General features: G+C 31.9%; 2 protein-coding genes and 1 pseudogene across 2 annotated transcripts; 2 read left to right on the top strand and 1 right to left on the bottom strand.

The window, feature by feature from the left end:
* LOC108577251 overlaps positions 1 to 177 on the bottom strand; it is a 4,697-nt pseudogene extending 4,520 nt beyond the window's left edge.
* Positions 178 to 1,455: 1,278 nt separating this feature from the next.
* On the top strand, positions 1,456 to 5,623 carry LOC108577245 (vacuolar protein sorting-associated protein 54). Its single transcript, XM_017940380.1, has 13 exons — positions 1,456 to 1,611; positions 1,890 to 2,268; positions 2,351 to 2,453; positions 2,541 to 2,704; positions 2,784 to 2,983; positions 3,060 to 3,245; positions 3,332 to 3,458; positions 3,565 to 3,819; positions 3,937 to 4,362; positions 4,439 to 4,719; positions 4,787 to 5,004; positions 5,080 to 5,293; positions 5,362 to 5,623. Exons 1-13 carry the CDS (start codon positions 1,514 to 1,516, stop codon positions 5,621 to 5,623), a joined length of 2,913 nt encoding a protein of 970 aa, XP_017795869.1. The 5' UTR covers positions 1,456 to 1,513.
* Positions 5,624 to 7,751: 2,128 nt separating this feature from the next.
* On the top strand, positions 7,752 to 10,194 carry LOC108577261 (cytoplasmic dynein 2 light intermediate chain 1). Its single transcript, XM_017940397.1, has 7 exons — positions 7,752 to 7,768; positions 8,069 to 8,186; positions 8,271 to 8,372; positions 8,950 to 9,276; positions 9,397 to 9,554; positions 9,652 to 9,895; positions 10,123 to 10,194. The coding sequence occupies exons 1-7, from the start codon at positions 7,752 to 7,754 to the stop codon at positions 10,192 to 10,194; spliced, it is 1,038 nt and encodes a 345-aa protein (XP_017795886.1).
* Positions 10,195 to 12,149: the final 1,955 nt, after the last annotated feature.

Raw genomic sequence — 12,149 nt, 5'->3', positions numbered from 1 at the left:
TATATATAATGTTGTATAATTCTTAACATCTGTAAACACAAATAAAAATACGAATAAGCACCTTCTATATTTTATAGACAATGGATCCAAATTTGTAGATTCAATGGGTATGTTTAAAAATTCATCAGCATTATGAGAAAATCCATGATTTACATTCGAAGGAGTTGGAATATCCATAATTTTGTAGGTCAGTATAATGTAAACAACGAATTACCACAGGTAAGTGAATTACGTCATTGTACGATAAATAATAAAATTTTCACAACAGTTAAACGAATACAAATTATCAACTAATTGTAACAATACACTAATATCCTTCTAAATAATTAAAACGCTTTATACTTCATATATTCTAATTATTCATGTTTTAATAGAAGAAACAATTTTCATAAACACATATATTAATGACACTGCCAACTACTCAAAAAATGGAACTAGTTCTTTAATATTCTGTTACGCTATCGCGTGAATGTAGCTTTAATCACTCATCATGCATGTTCGTGAATATAGCTTTAGGGTGGTCTTAATCTAGAGATCGACGCGCACAGCTGGAGCGCAATTTGAATTGTCAATAATGTATGTCTCAAAAGATAGATTGTATCTGGAAATCATCTAAGGGTTAGATGCGTGGTACTGCGATGGAAAGTTAGAACTCGGGAACGGAAATGCTTTGTTATTGTAGTTGAAAGATTTTATTCAAGAACCGTAACCACTCGAGAGTTCTCAACGATATCCAGCCGTGTCAACTAGCTAGAACTCTAAGAAGGCTATAAATATTGTCAAGGGCTAGTCTCGTGCGAATCGCAACGTGTACACTTTCCCTCACACGTGCACATCACGTTGGCGGTTACATTGGCGTTGCGTTCCACCACTACCAACGAAGCGCTGCTATCACCATCCACTAACGAAGGATCGGAGGTGGAGAACGTGTGGAAGAAGCGCCGATTTATGGAGTGGAAACTGCCTCTCGATTGGATCACCAGGAGCTGGAAGGAGGACCAGGGGAGGATCCAGATTCTGGGAGAAGAACAAGAAGAGACCTCGCGTCCAAAAAATTCAAAAAAAGTCGATCATTCCAATTCTGTATCTCGAGTCTTGAAGCTTTGTTAATCTTAAAAGGTCTTGAACAGTTGTGAAATATAGAAGTATTAGTTGCAACGAAAAATCTTCCAAGTTTTATTTGAATATTCCCGCACCACAGCAAGCAGACGCTCCATGGACACCAACCCACTATCCCTTTTCCCGTGACTGCCGCAAAATACGCAACAAAAGCATATCTAGGAATATTTAAAAAAAATATAGTAAGTTACCAAAATGTACGTTTGTTTGTTGGTCAGCCTGAATCGTGAAACGTGTATTTGCTAAAGAGTGAGAAATGTTCGTCACTGAACGATAGCGGATAAGTGTAATCGCTAAGTAGTCGTCAAAAATATAATTACCATTGACGGACTTCGATGTACTGTAAATTACACGAAACGGTGACAGAATGGCGAAGTGAAGCTGCAAATGGAAGATGGCGAAAATTGTGAAAGGATCTGAATTGTTGCCTACGATTCTGATATGTGAATATTGCGCTAACCTTACGTTCAAGCAAATAGAAGATTTCGTAAGGTGGGTCGACTTGTCCACTGTCTATTTACAACAAGAAATATTATGCAAAAATGCTTTCCTTTCGAATGATTTTTCAATACCATACATATTATGAATTAATTTATTTAAAATGTTCAATACATCTTATACAATATTCGTTCATATTTATTGAAATCGCTCGATTCTTGATAATGGCAAATATGTTAAATCGAATATTTTTTATGAAATAAGTTATACGCTTGAAAAGCGTGATATAATAATACATTGTTACCAGTTGACAGGATGTAATTTTATTTCAGACATTTAAGAGATCAGCACTGCTCTAGGGAGGGAGGTTCATTTGTGTGCCTTTATGGTTATAATGGAGTATGCACTAGTCTTCCTGTGGAGGGTGTTTCTGACAAAGATTATGTAGCACATGCTATTAAACACGCAAAAATGCAACAACAACGTAAAAGCAACGGTCAGTTATCAGAGCCCTGTTCTTCATGGACCGTGTATTCTGCAGCACAAAATTTACCAGCTGTTTTAAATGATCCATTCAAAGGCAAACAAAGTAACTTTTTAACTCGTACTTGGGGGGATGGATTTGTAGAAAAAGTTGATATACCTAAAAGTCCTTACCTTCCTGAAATCACAATGCAACATTTTGAAACATATTTAAAGAAACTTGCAAGGGTAATTGATATATATCTTGTAATTAAATGTGAAATGTTCAGCTTAAAAGAAAGTAACTAATTTAAGAAATTTTTCTTTTCAGAGATATCGAAAACATTCACGTATGAACTCAAATGCCAATAGACCAACTACACCTAATGAATTGTTACAAAATTTCCCAAATTTGAGAAAGGTTAAATCTATAGGTAGAAATAATGTTTTTATAGTAAAAATGAATAAAGTAATCATATTTTCATTTCATAATATAGAAATCATAAATTAAACATTTACAGACCGAATGCAATTTGATTTATCCAATATTCCAAAAATTTTTTTAACACCTAATTTGGATCTTTCTCAGAAAGATAATTTTTATGCAGTATTTACATTTGCAAAGAATGGATTGCTGAATGAAGACTCCAATATTGTTGTGCATGTAAAGCAAATGCAAGAGAAGGTACACTAATAACAATTAATATTACATAAACTTTAAATACTATGGCAAATAATATATGTTAAATTTATTTCTTTAATAGTTAAGTCATTATTTAGATGTTGTGGAAGTTAGAATAGCAGAACAAGTTGCTTCTAAGTCTCAAGCATTTTTTCATGCAATGACTTCTCATGATGCTCTAATGGAGCAGCTTACACAAACTATTACAGTTTTAAAAGCTCTTAGGAAAAATATACACCAAGTTGATAAGCATCTAGTCAATAATTCTTTAGAAATCTTAAGGTAAATTATAAAGTAATTTTATGGCTTTCTGAATATTATACGTACTTTAATTTATTTAAGTTAAATGTACTTCCAGATTGGAAAGAGCAAGATCCAATCAAGTATTGGTTCAAGAAAAATTGAAACTGATGGCTACAGTACATCAAAGTCAACCAATGATACAGTTGTTGTTATCTACACCAGACTATGTTGCAGCATTAGATCTCATTGCTACAACACAAGAAATACTTTTGCAGGAATTGAATGGAGTACATAGTTTTAGGTAAATTTAAAGAAATAAAGGAGCTACTAATGATTGATAAAAATTACATATATTTAATTATTTTTCTTTTTTTTTTTATTGTTTAGGCATTTAAGTTCTCAATTAACGGAAATGGAAAAACTTGTTGATAAAATGTTATCTACGGAATTCCAAAGATATGCAACTGCAGATTTAAATAGGCCATTAGGAGCAGAAAATACAGTTTTGGATGGTGTAAGTATATGTATAATTGTGTAAAATTTTGCATACCTAGTTCGTAGCAAACAAACCGTCGTGCATCTCTTCCCAGTGAGATCATTTGTACATCCTCAACGAACAGGATAAACTTGTTTCCATCATTTCTGGCCTTTTGCGGCAAAAGCATTTTCAATTTGTGGATACTTACAAAGAAGAAGCTGTGACAACAGTTAGAGCTGTAACAAAACAGAGAGTCATAGAAGCCTTGGCAGCAAGTGACTGCTGTAGTGATCAACAAGCTGCAGCTTTGGAAGTTGGTGGACTTTCTCTTGCAGAAAGATTAACACTACTTCATAATGCTATACAATCTTTAACATTCCTTCTTATGCGTGTTAAGGTATACTTCAAGCTATATTATTGAACATATAATTATTTGTATACATAAACTGTGATTAAAATTATTTTTATCCATATATAAAAAATAATACATGTTTTGTATAATATTCATTTTTAGGCTGTTCATGACGTAATGCGAGATACAGTAGATCTTGCAGCAGGTCGAGTGTGTGACGGTTCATTTGATGATACGATACTTGATTGTTTATTAACTCAAGCGGAACATTCGCGAGTAACGACCAAGTTACATGATATGATAACTTCCGTTTGTGATTATTGTCATGAGCGAATGGGAAATCTGCTTTCTGCAAGTACAAGCGATAAAGAAAAATTACAAAACGAAAAAGAAAATCCAAGCAATGAAAATTTAAGTAATAAACAAGAAGAGAAAGAAAATCAAAATTGGAATGATAAATCATCTTGGTTAAGTAAAAGAGCAACAACAGCTCAAGTATGTCAACTAGCCAATTTAGTTGAAGAATTTACAGAAACTTGTGAAAAGCTCTGTGGTAAACAGTGTACAGGATTGAGGTCTGCATTTAAGGTATATATTAGTTTATAAATTACATTTCAATCATATAAATGATATTATTACTATCTCATATTTTATAATATTATAGGCACAAGCTAGTAAATTCATTCAAAGATTTCATACCGAACTTAAAACGAAGCTTACTCTTTTATTGGAATCTGAAAGATGGAAGCAAGCTGACGTGCCGTTAGAATTTCAGTTGTTAGTAACATATGTGTATGAATACAAATACTTTCCACCAAATCTGTTTAAAACTGAAGATAAAGTTAAAAAAGATGGTATTCAAAATTTTATTATGGTAGGAGATGAAAAGTACGCCGTTGTTGGTACAGCTTTAATGCTTATACAAATGATTCACGAATATTGCAAGTAATGTCTGAAATTCTAAATAATTTCTGAGTATGTTATGAAACGCTAAATGACATTTTTCTTGTAGAACTGGCAGTGAATTAATTGCTTTATCGGGAACAATTGGAAGGCAGTTAGCTGAATTATTACGTCATTATAATTCACGCTGTTGTCAACTTGTCCTTGGAGCTGGTGCGATGCAAGTTGCTGGTTTGAAAACTATTACCAGTACAATACTTGTATTAGCAGCACGCAGTTTAAAATTAATTTTATGGTTTATGCCTTTTGTAAAATCACATTTTCAAAGTAAGTTAAATGTTACTTAGTATTTAACTTACATTATAATTATGGTAGTAACGCTTAATTATTATCTACGCGTAGTGCTTGCGGAACAAAATCCTAATCGTGGATTTGGTGCATCTAGTATAAGTGGTGGTGTTGCTTTATTGGATAGTGTCGAACGAGATATTCGCGCGCATGTGAAAGAGATTGAAAGCAAAATTCTTACTATCGTCGACAATCTATTAGGCGGTCAAATATCAAAATGGACTGCAAGACCGCCAATACCATCAAAATCATTTAGAAACATTTCTAGGTAAGTGTCACATAATTTAATTACTTTATTGATTAAAATTAAGTTTTACTTGTAATTATTAATTACAGTTATTTAATGAAATTACACGAAGCAGTATCTGGTATTCTCCCAGCAGTTGAAGTACAAACTCTGTATCGTACAGTAAACACATCTTTCAAAGAAAAACTCAGAGAGCAATTAGTCAAAATGAATATAGTTAATAATGGTGGTCCACAACATGGTGTGGTTACATCTGAACTTACGTTTTACCTTGAGGCATTACGGAAGTTAAAAGTGCTACCAACTAATGAGTTAGATGATAATTGGATGAGTGATATATGGACTAGATAACATGCAGAGCGTGTGATATATTGCATAATAGAAGCAATGAAATATTGTAGAAAAAGGTGACTAATCTTTATTATGGTCTTCCTTCACATGTGTTGTATCTCGGTGACTATTAATGTTTTGATGGATTTTTAAGGTTGTGGCTGATATTGGAATTATTCATATAAGTATTTATAATTATTTTATTCATAAGGTTGTATAGAATTCAAAGTTGATTTAGTAATGTTAATGTAAGAAATTCATAAACAGCAGTTTTATAAAATGCTGTATTCAATATCCTGAAAATATGTGTAAATAGAACACTTTACTTAAGAAAAATGATATTACCTTATATTGGCTGTTAACTATGTTTCAACACAAATTACAAGTTTATTTGATTCCTAAATTTGATTACACATATTTTACGTTCCAAACAATTTTATATGCCATAGTGTTCAAATGCCAAATTTCATATATAAGTATGAACAACTACACAAAAAAGTCTATACGAATGATAGAATATTAATTTCTTCCGTACCTATAATATTAAATATAAAGAACTTATTTGCAACTGAATACAATAGTAAGCATAAAAAATTTGTGATTGTTACTTGTACAATAATTTAAATCAATTTAATTTAACATAATATAATGTGTGCAAAAGAAGGACCAAAATTTAGATATTACGTTACTTTTCTTTTCCTTTCTATAACTGTTTACGCGTTATATGTAAATCTTTTACTCCCCAAAATGAATTTCGTTTGAAGTAATACAAAATAAGGAATTAAAATGTACACATTCTGTTAATGAAACATATAAGACCTAAATCATACATAAGATATCAAAAATGTAATATGACTGCTTTTATTGTTGTGTTCATTGCTTGAATTGAACAGACTGTGAATAGTATATTGTCAGATTGACTCTGACAATGATTATTTAAACATTTTTATATACTGTGTACTGTTCTCACTAATCTGTTTTTATTGACAGATTACTAAACTAATTTCTAAATAGTAAGCATGCCTTACCATTGGACACATTGTTCAGTAGAGTACATTGATATGGGGGTTTTTATCAAAGTTTTTGAAATGCCCTATTTCTCATACAGTTTTGTGCATTTAAATGTGTACATATATGTACAACAAACGTATGCATTGTAAATTTACTATTACGAAACCGTTCCGCAATTTATAAAAAGGTAAGAATGTAACGCAATTCAGTGGTATTTAATTATACATCACATATGTTTACTTCTATTTAAAAACAATGAAAAAAAGATAAATTACAGTGTTTGTATAATTGATTGTAAACATTTCTTTCATCCTTATATCCAAAGACAAAATTATTGGTTATTAGTCTACATTATATTACTAATAAATTATATAATTACACTTTGGCATACATGCATAACCTTTAAAAATTACCTTTGTTTACAATACATTTAATTTATTATCGCTAGGCGTACAGTGCATCCCGTTACAAACTTCGTCTAGTCCATTCTGTACATATAAAAACACTGTAGTAATCGTCTGTACTTTAATTCATGAACAATTTGTTAACAAAATTGTATTGTGGATCAGTAGAGACTTGTAGAACAAGTTTTTACACACGTTTTGCAGTTAACTATAAATTATTGTGAACAATGTTCTGGTAAATCTCTTCGTCAAAACTGTGGACGTCTTGTTGATCGTTTGTATAGAGTTTGAAATTGAGATATAACATACATCATTATTTCACTGCATAATGGATGACGTATTATAAAAATTACGAAAAATTAATAGCAGCACTGTATAAAAAAAAAAAACCTTATATTTTGTACTTATTTATTACTTATATTGATTCTACAATTAAAGTAAATTATTCAGTAGGAAGTAAATATTAATTTTTATGACATACTTACAGTTATTATTTTGAATAATCCATATATTATAGTCTTATGTACTAAAATATAATATAAAATGAATGACGGGAAATCTTAAAAGATATTTTTTTTTCTGTGCATGCATTTTACAAATGAAACATTCTGCATTGCTATAGCAACTAATACGAAAACACTCTCATAACCTAAGTACAAACAGAACATGTAGAAAGCCTGCATTACTGTGCATTACTGTATAATGTTTGTTTAAAAACTGTGGATTAAAAAACAATGGCAGATGAAAATTCGTACGTATCTATTAATACCTATTTTCATTTAGATACGATGTAATAATATTTGTTATTTGAAAAATTTCAATGTTATTTAAAGAAATTGTAAAATTTTAAATTAAAAGTTGGTATAATTTTACTACATTGATTATATGCATTTGCATGTACATATATAATCTTGTTCTTTTCATACGTGCAATAGATTTTTCACTTAAATCATTGAGTTCATAAAGAAATAAGCTTTCCCATACGATTATGAAATATACATTTTATTGCTAATATGTAGGTCATGAGAATATAAATATGTTCACATTTTAGTGAAGAAAATATTAGAGACGTTGCTTTGCGTTTTTGTTTAGAAGAGGAGAAACAACGTAAGACTAATATAAATGAAACACATGAATGTTCAATTGTTATTGTTGGTACTAAAGGTGTCGTACGTAATATAATAATTAAAAGCATTAAATAGTATTATCACAAATTGTAATAAATCGTATTTATGAAAAAAAGTAATTCTTAGGGTAAAACTACTATCGTACATCGATTTCTTGAAAAAGATGAAACACCAAAACCAACTATCGCGATGGATTACTCTTTTGGGCGTAAAGCTGGAAAGAGTTTAGTAAGTTTTTCATTTTGTGATAATTAATTACGAAATGCAGTATTATTTAAGCGAAAAATGCGTGGGGTATTTCACATTTTCAAAAATTTTGAAAAAACAAAATTAAATTGATTTGCTGGAGAGTAGATAAAAAATATATCGCTTACGATTTATAATAAAAGTTCTGAAAATCAAAAAATATAGATCTTTGACGAAGAAAAAATTAATTTCTGATGTATCAATAATAAAAATAATGAATTTTCAACTTTAAACTTCAAAATTTTTATTTAATTCTGTAACAAACAGTATTTTTGTTTACAAATAAATGAAACAGTTTTTCATATAAACAATTTCACGTTGAAAATTTTATTAGTAATTTATGTTTACTATCTATTTTTATATTAATTAATATGATTTTTCTGACAATACAATCATAACAACTATTTCTTAAGACCACTTGTTAAGTATTAACGGAACATATGAAAGAATATCAAATATATTGTTGTCTAGTTCTGTAACTTTTTGCAAACACATGCGATGGAACAAAAAATATTTAGCTGTAACCTTATTTTTGATTTATTTCTTATTCCCACCACAGATAAAAAATATCGTGCATGTTTGGGAAGTAGGGCATTTAACTTCTTCGTTAGTGTCAGCTGCAATAACAGGTTCGTCTCTGACTCATTCTCCTCACCACGTCACGATATTTCTTATGCTCGATTTATCACAACCGGAGATTTTGTGGTCCACGTTTGAGGAGACTCTCTCGGTAGTTCATAATGCAATAAAAATGAGTTACGACGATAAAACAATTCAAGAACTTAAGTATCGGCGTATTAAGGAGCAAAAAAAAGGACTGGAAAAAGAAGTCGATCCATTTCCATTGAAACTTTGTATTATAGGTGGAAAATACGACCAATTTAAGGTATCGTCGTATTCTCTTTAATATAAAACGTGTTATTGTATTACCGTTGTATTGTTGTTAAGTATTATATGATCATTGTACTACAATAAAATTATAAAATGCTCAATAATTCTGAAATAGGATTTAAACTTGGGTAAAAAAGAGATAGTCGGAAAAACATTAAGAGCTGTAGCTCATTTTTTAGGAGCAGGACTCTATTATCATTCCTCAAAAGATAAAATACTAATACGAAGAACTAAAGACTTATTATCTCACTATGGATTTGGCACTCAACTTTCGTAAGTTCTTTTGCTGGACATCAAAATGATCATAATATATTTCCAAGAATATTTAAATACTGAAACGATATTTCTCTTCTTATCAATCGAAAATCAGTGGTGGCAAGTGCACTGATTACGAAAAGCCATTAATAATATTTGCCGGTTCAGACTCCTTCTCGTCGATCGATTTGCAATTTCTTCAGACGAGACCTTCGGCGATTTTAGATACCATCAAACAGATTTACGTTACCCGTGTGCCGCAAGAATCCAGAAGCAACGAAATTATTTTGGAGGATCCAAGTAACGACCCCAACTTTAATGAACCAATCATCGATAGATTACGGGCTCAGAGAGAAGAGGTACACTACTAAATAATTCTATTTATTCATCGTAAAAAACGAAGAATTCATCTTTTTTAATTTCTTATTTTCTACAGGAATAACCTATCAATTAAATTAATCAAGTTACTAAGAACAAAATTTAATATTTTAAATGGCTATTTAGTATAATGTTTGGTTCGATTTAAACAATATTGCATTTTCTTATCTTAGAAAATGAAAGTAGTAAAAAAATTCTTTGCTTTTAGGAAATTAGTATTCTCCTCCACGATATGTTGGAAGGCCGGATACCTCAAATTCCCATTCCAGATCCATCATAACGTTAGACAACATTATTTCGTCGCGTGGATTTAACACGAGTGTATGACAAGTGGGAGAAATGTTTCCAAGTGGAAGAAATCCTTTTGTAATACATTCTTGTCACGTATTTGATCTTGTCAGCATCGAAAGGAACTTACGATAAGTGGCAAATTCAACATTTTCTCGTTTGTATTTAGTAGGTACGTAATAAAAAATGAATCAAGAATTTGTAAAATTCTGAACTATCAACATTTTAAATTAATTGCCTGTGGTTAATAAAAGTGTTTTCTAAAATGTAAATTTTGAAATTGAAAATTAATTTAAATTAAGTTTTCACGATCACGCAAGTAATTGTTGCATTAAATAAAACCTAGTTTTAAATTTGCTTGTCATTTTATATCTATGAAATCTACAAAGTTTTTGACGCGCCCCCTTGCTTCATACGTTAAACTAAACTCCAAGAGGCATATATACTACTGCTTGCAACGGTAATACTGATAAGGCTAGTGATAAAATGTATTTATCAAGTGTGAAAAAAATTATGCCATACGACACATTCTTGTAGAAGCAAGAGCATGTTAATTCCATTTAATATTGAAATTTAGAAATATGCAAAGATAGTTAAAAATACAATATTAGTATTCAATATTACAATTAACGAATCTAACCAATCCCTTTGGAATATGTTGCGACCCGTTGTGATTATTTAAAATTTTATAATGATTATCTCTATATAAAGTATTTTCATTATTTATGCAGTGTACATAGTTACCATTATGATGATAAGAATATTCACAATTCTCAATGTGTCATTATCGATTGATATCGAAAGGAGTTGCGTGATACATCAGATACGATTGTTTACCCATGATGAAAAGCGGTCTCTGCGGAGTGCATATTTAGAGTAAGGCATTAACAAGTACTTACACTCCCGTGCCTCCATTTAGTCAATCTTCATTAATATTGCATTTCATAATAAGAAATTCAATTTCCCTCTTCTACTACATTCTGCAAATAAACGTATAACAGGTAAAAGTGATTAATAAATTCATTAACAAGTTGTTTATATGCTAATAAAAAAATATTTGGAATAAATCTGCCATAGGATTGATCGCGGAACTACGTTTATTAGAAAAGCAAGGAAACCGATAATAATAATAATCACGATGTTTTTCTTCATTCATCGAAAGTTATTCCGTTGAGACTTACTTTTATCGAAACGAAATGATTGATCTGACACGAAATTGTTAATCTAAATATGATCTCCATCCTTTGTCTAAATGAAGTTATTTGTTCTGGTGTCATCGCGCACGCGTCTTATTCCTCGCCCTTTCCCAATAGTGGCTCACCGTGAAATCGAAGGGTGCACGAAGGGGGAGGATGGGAGTGCAGCAGGAGAGGGTGGGGATGGTCTCACCGCGCGGTTCCCCGGTTTCCAGTGGCTGTACAACGGTGCGCTGATAAGAACAGCGGTAGCAAACGGTGACGCGTGCGCGTTACGGTGCGATGCGCATGCGCGTAGAGGAACACGAGTCGCTCCCGATACGCGGATAGTCGGAGTCAAGCGTTTACAAAAACGGGATCCGACTGGGGGGGTTCTCGCTGCGTTTCGGGCCTCTCGCTTTCTGGCCTCGGTTTCCTTAGTGAAAATGACGCTGTGATAGAGAGGCGTACGTGCCGTGTGCTCTGTCTGGGCTTGTGGCGCCCTGAGGCAACCGTCAACTGTCCGTGAAAATTTGTACTGTGCTGCTGATTTCACCGATTCGCGGTTATCTTTCCGGCGCTGTCACCTCCTTTCGTCTCTCTCCATTGAGAGAGAGGCTGTGCTTTTCTCTTTTCCACTCTGACTTCGTCTCTCTCACTCCCTTCCTCATTCCTTTTTTTCTCTCTCGCTCTTTCTTTCCGTCTTATACCATCTACCCTTCACGCATTATTCGCGCGTTTTTTTTCTCTATTTCGCTACCGTCAATCGGCC

Source organism: Habropoda laboriosa, unplaced genomic scaffold, assembly GCF_001263275.1.
Source record: "Habropoda laboriosa isolate 0110345459 unplaced genomic scaffold, ASM126327v1 scaffold50, whole genome shotgun sequence".
NCBI lineage: Eukaryota > Metazoa > Arthropoda > Insecta > Hymenoptera > Apidae > Habropoda > Habropoda laboriosa.
Note: the sequence above shows the minus strand (reverse complement) of the source record. Positions and strands in the feature narration are given on the sequence as shown.

What these genes read in the sequence shown, in the direction of transcription:
- LOC108577245 (XM_017940380.1), top strand. Translation starts at nt 1,514, where the DNA reads ATGGCGAAAATTGTGAAAGGATCTGAATTGTTGCCTACGATTCTGATA. An exon ending in ATTTAAAGAAACTTGCAAGG is followed by an intron (nt 2,269 to 2,350) that starts GTAATTGATATA and finishes TTTTCTTTTCAG; the next exon opens with AGATATCGAAAACATTCACG. An exon ending in TCATTTAGAAACATTTCTAG is followed by an intron (nt 5,294 to 5,361) that starts GTAAGTGTCACA and finishes TATTAATTACAG; the next exon opens with TTATTTAATGAAATTACACG.
- LOC108577261 (XM_017940397.1), top strand. An exon ending in TTGTTGGTACTAAAGGTGTC is followed by an intron (nt 8,187 to 8,270) that starts GTACGTAATATA and finishes AGTAATTCTTAG; the next exon opens with GGTAAAACTACTATCGTACA. An exon ending in GTAAAGCTGGAAAGAGTTTA is followed by an intron (nt 8,373 to 8,949) that starts GTAAGTTTTTCA and finishes TTCCCACCACAG; the next exon opens with ATAAAAAATATCGTGCATGT.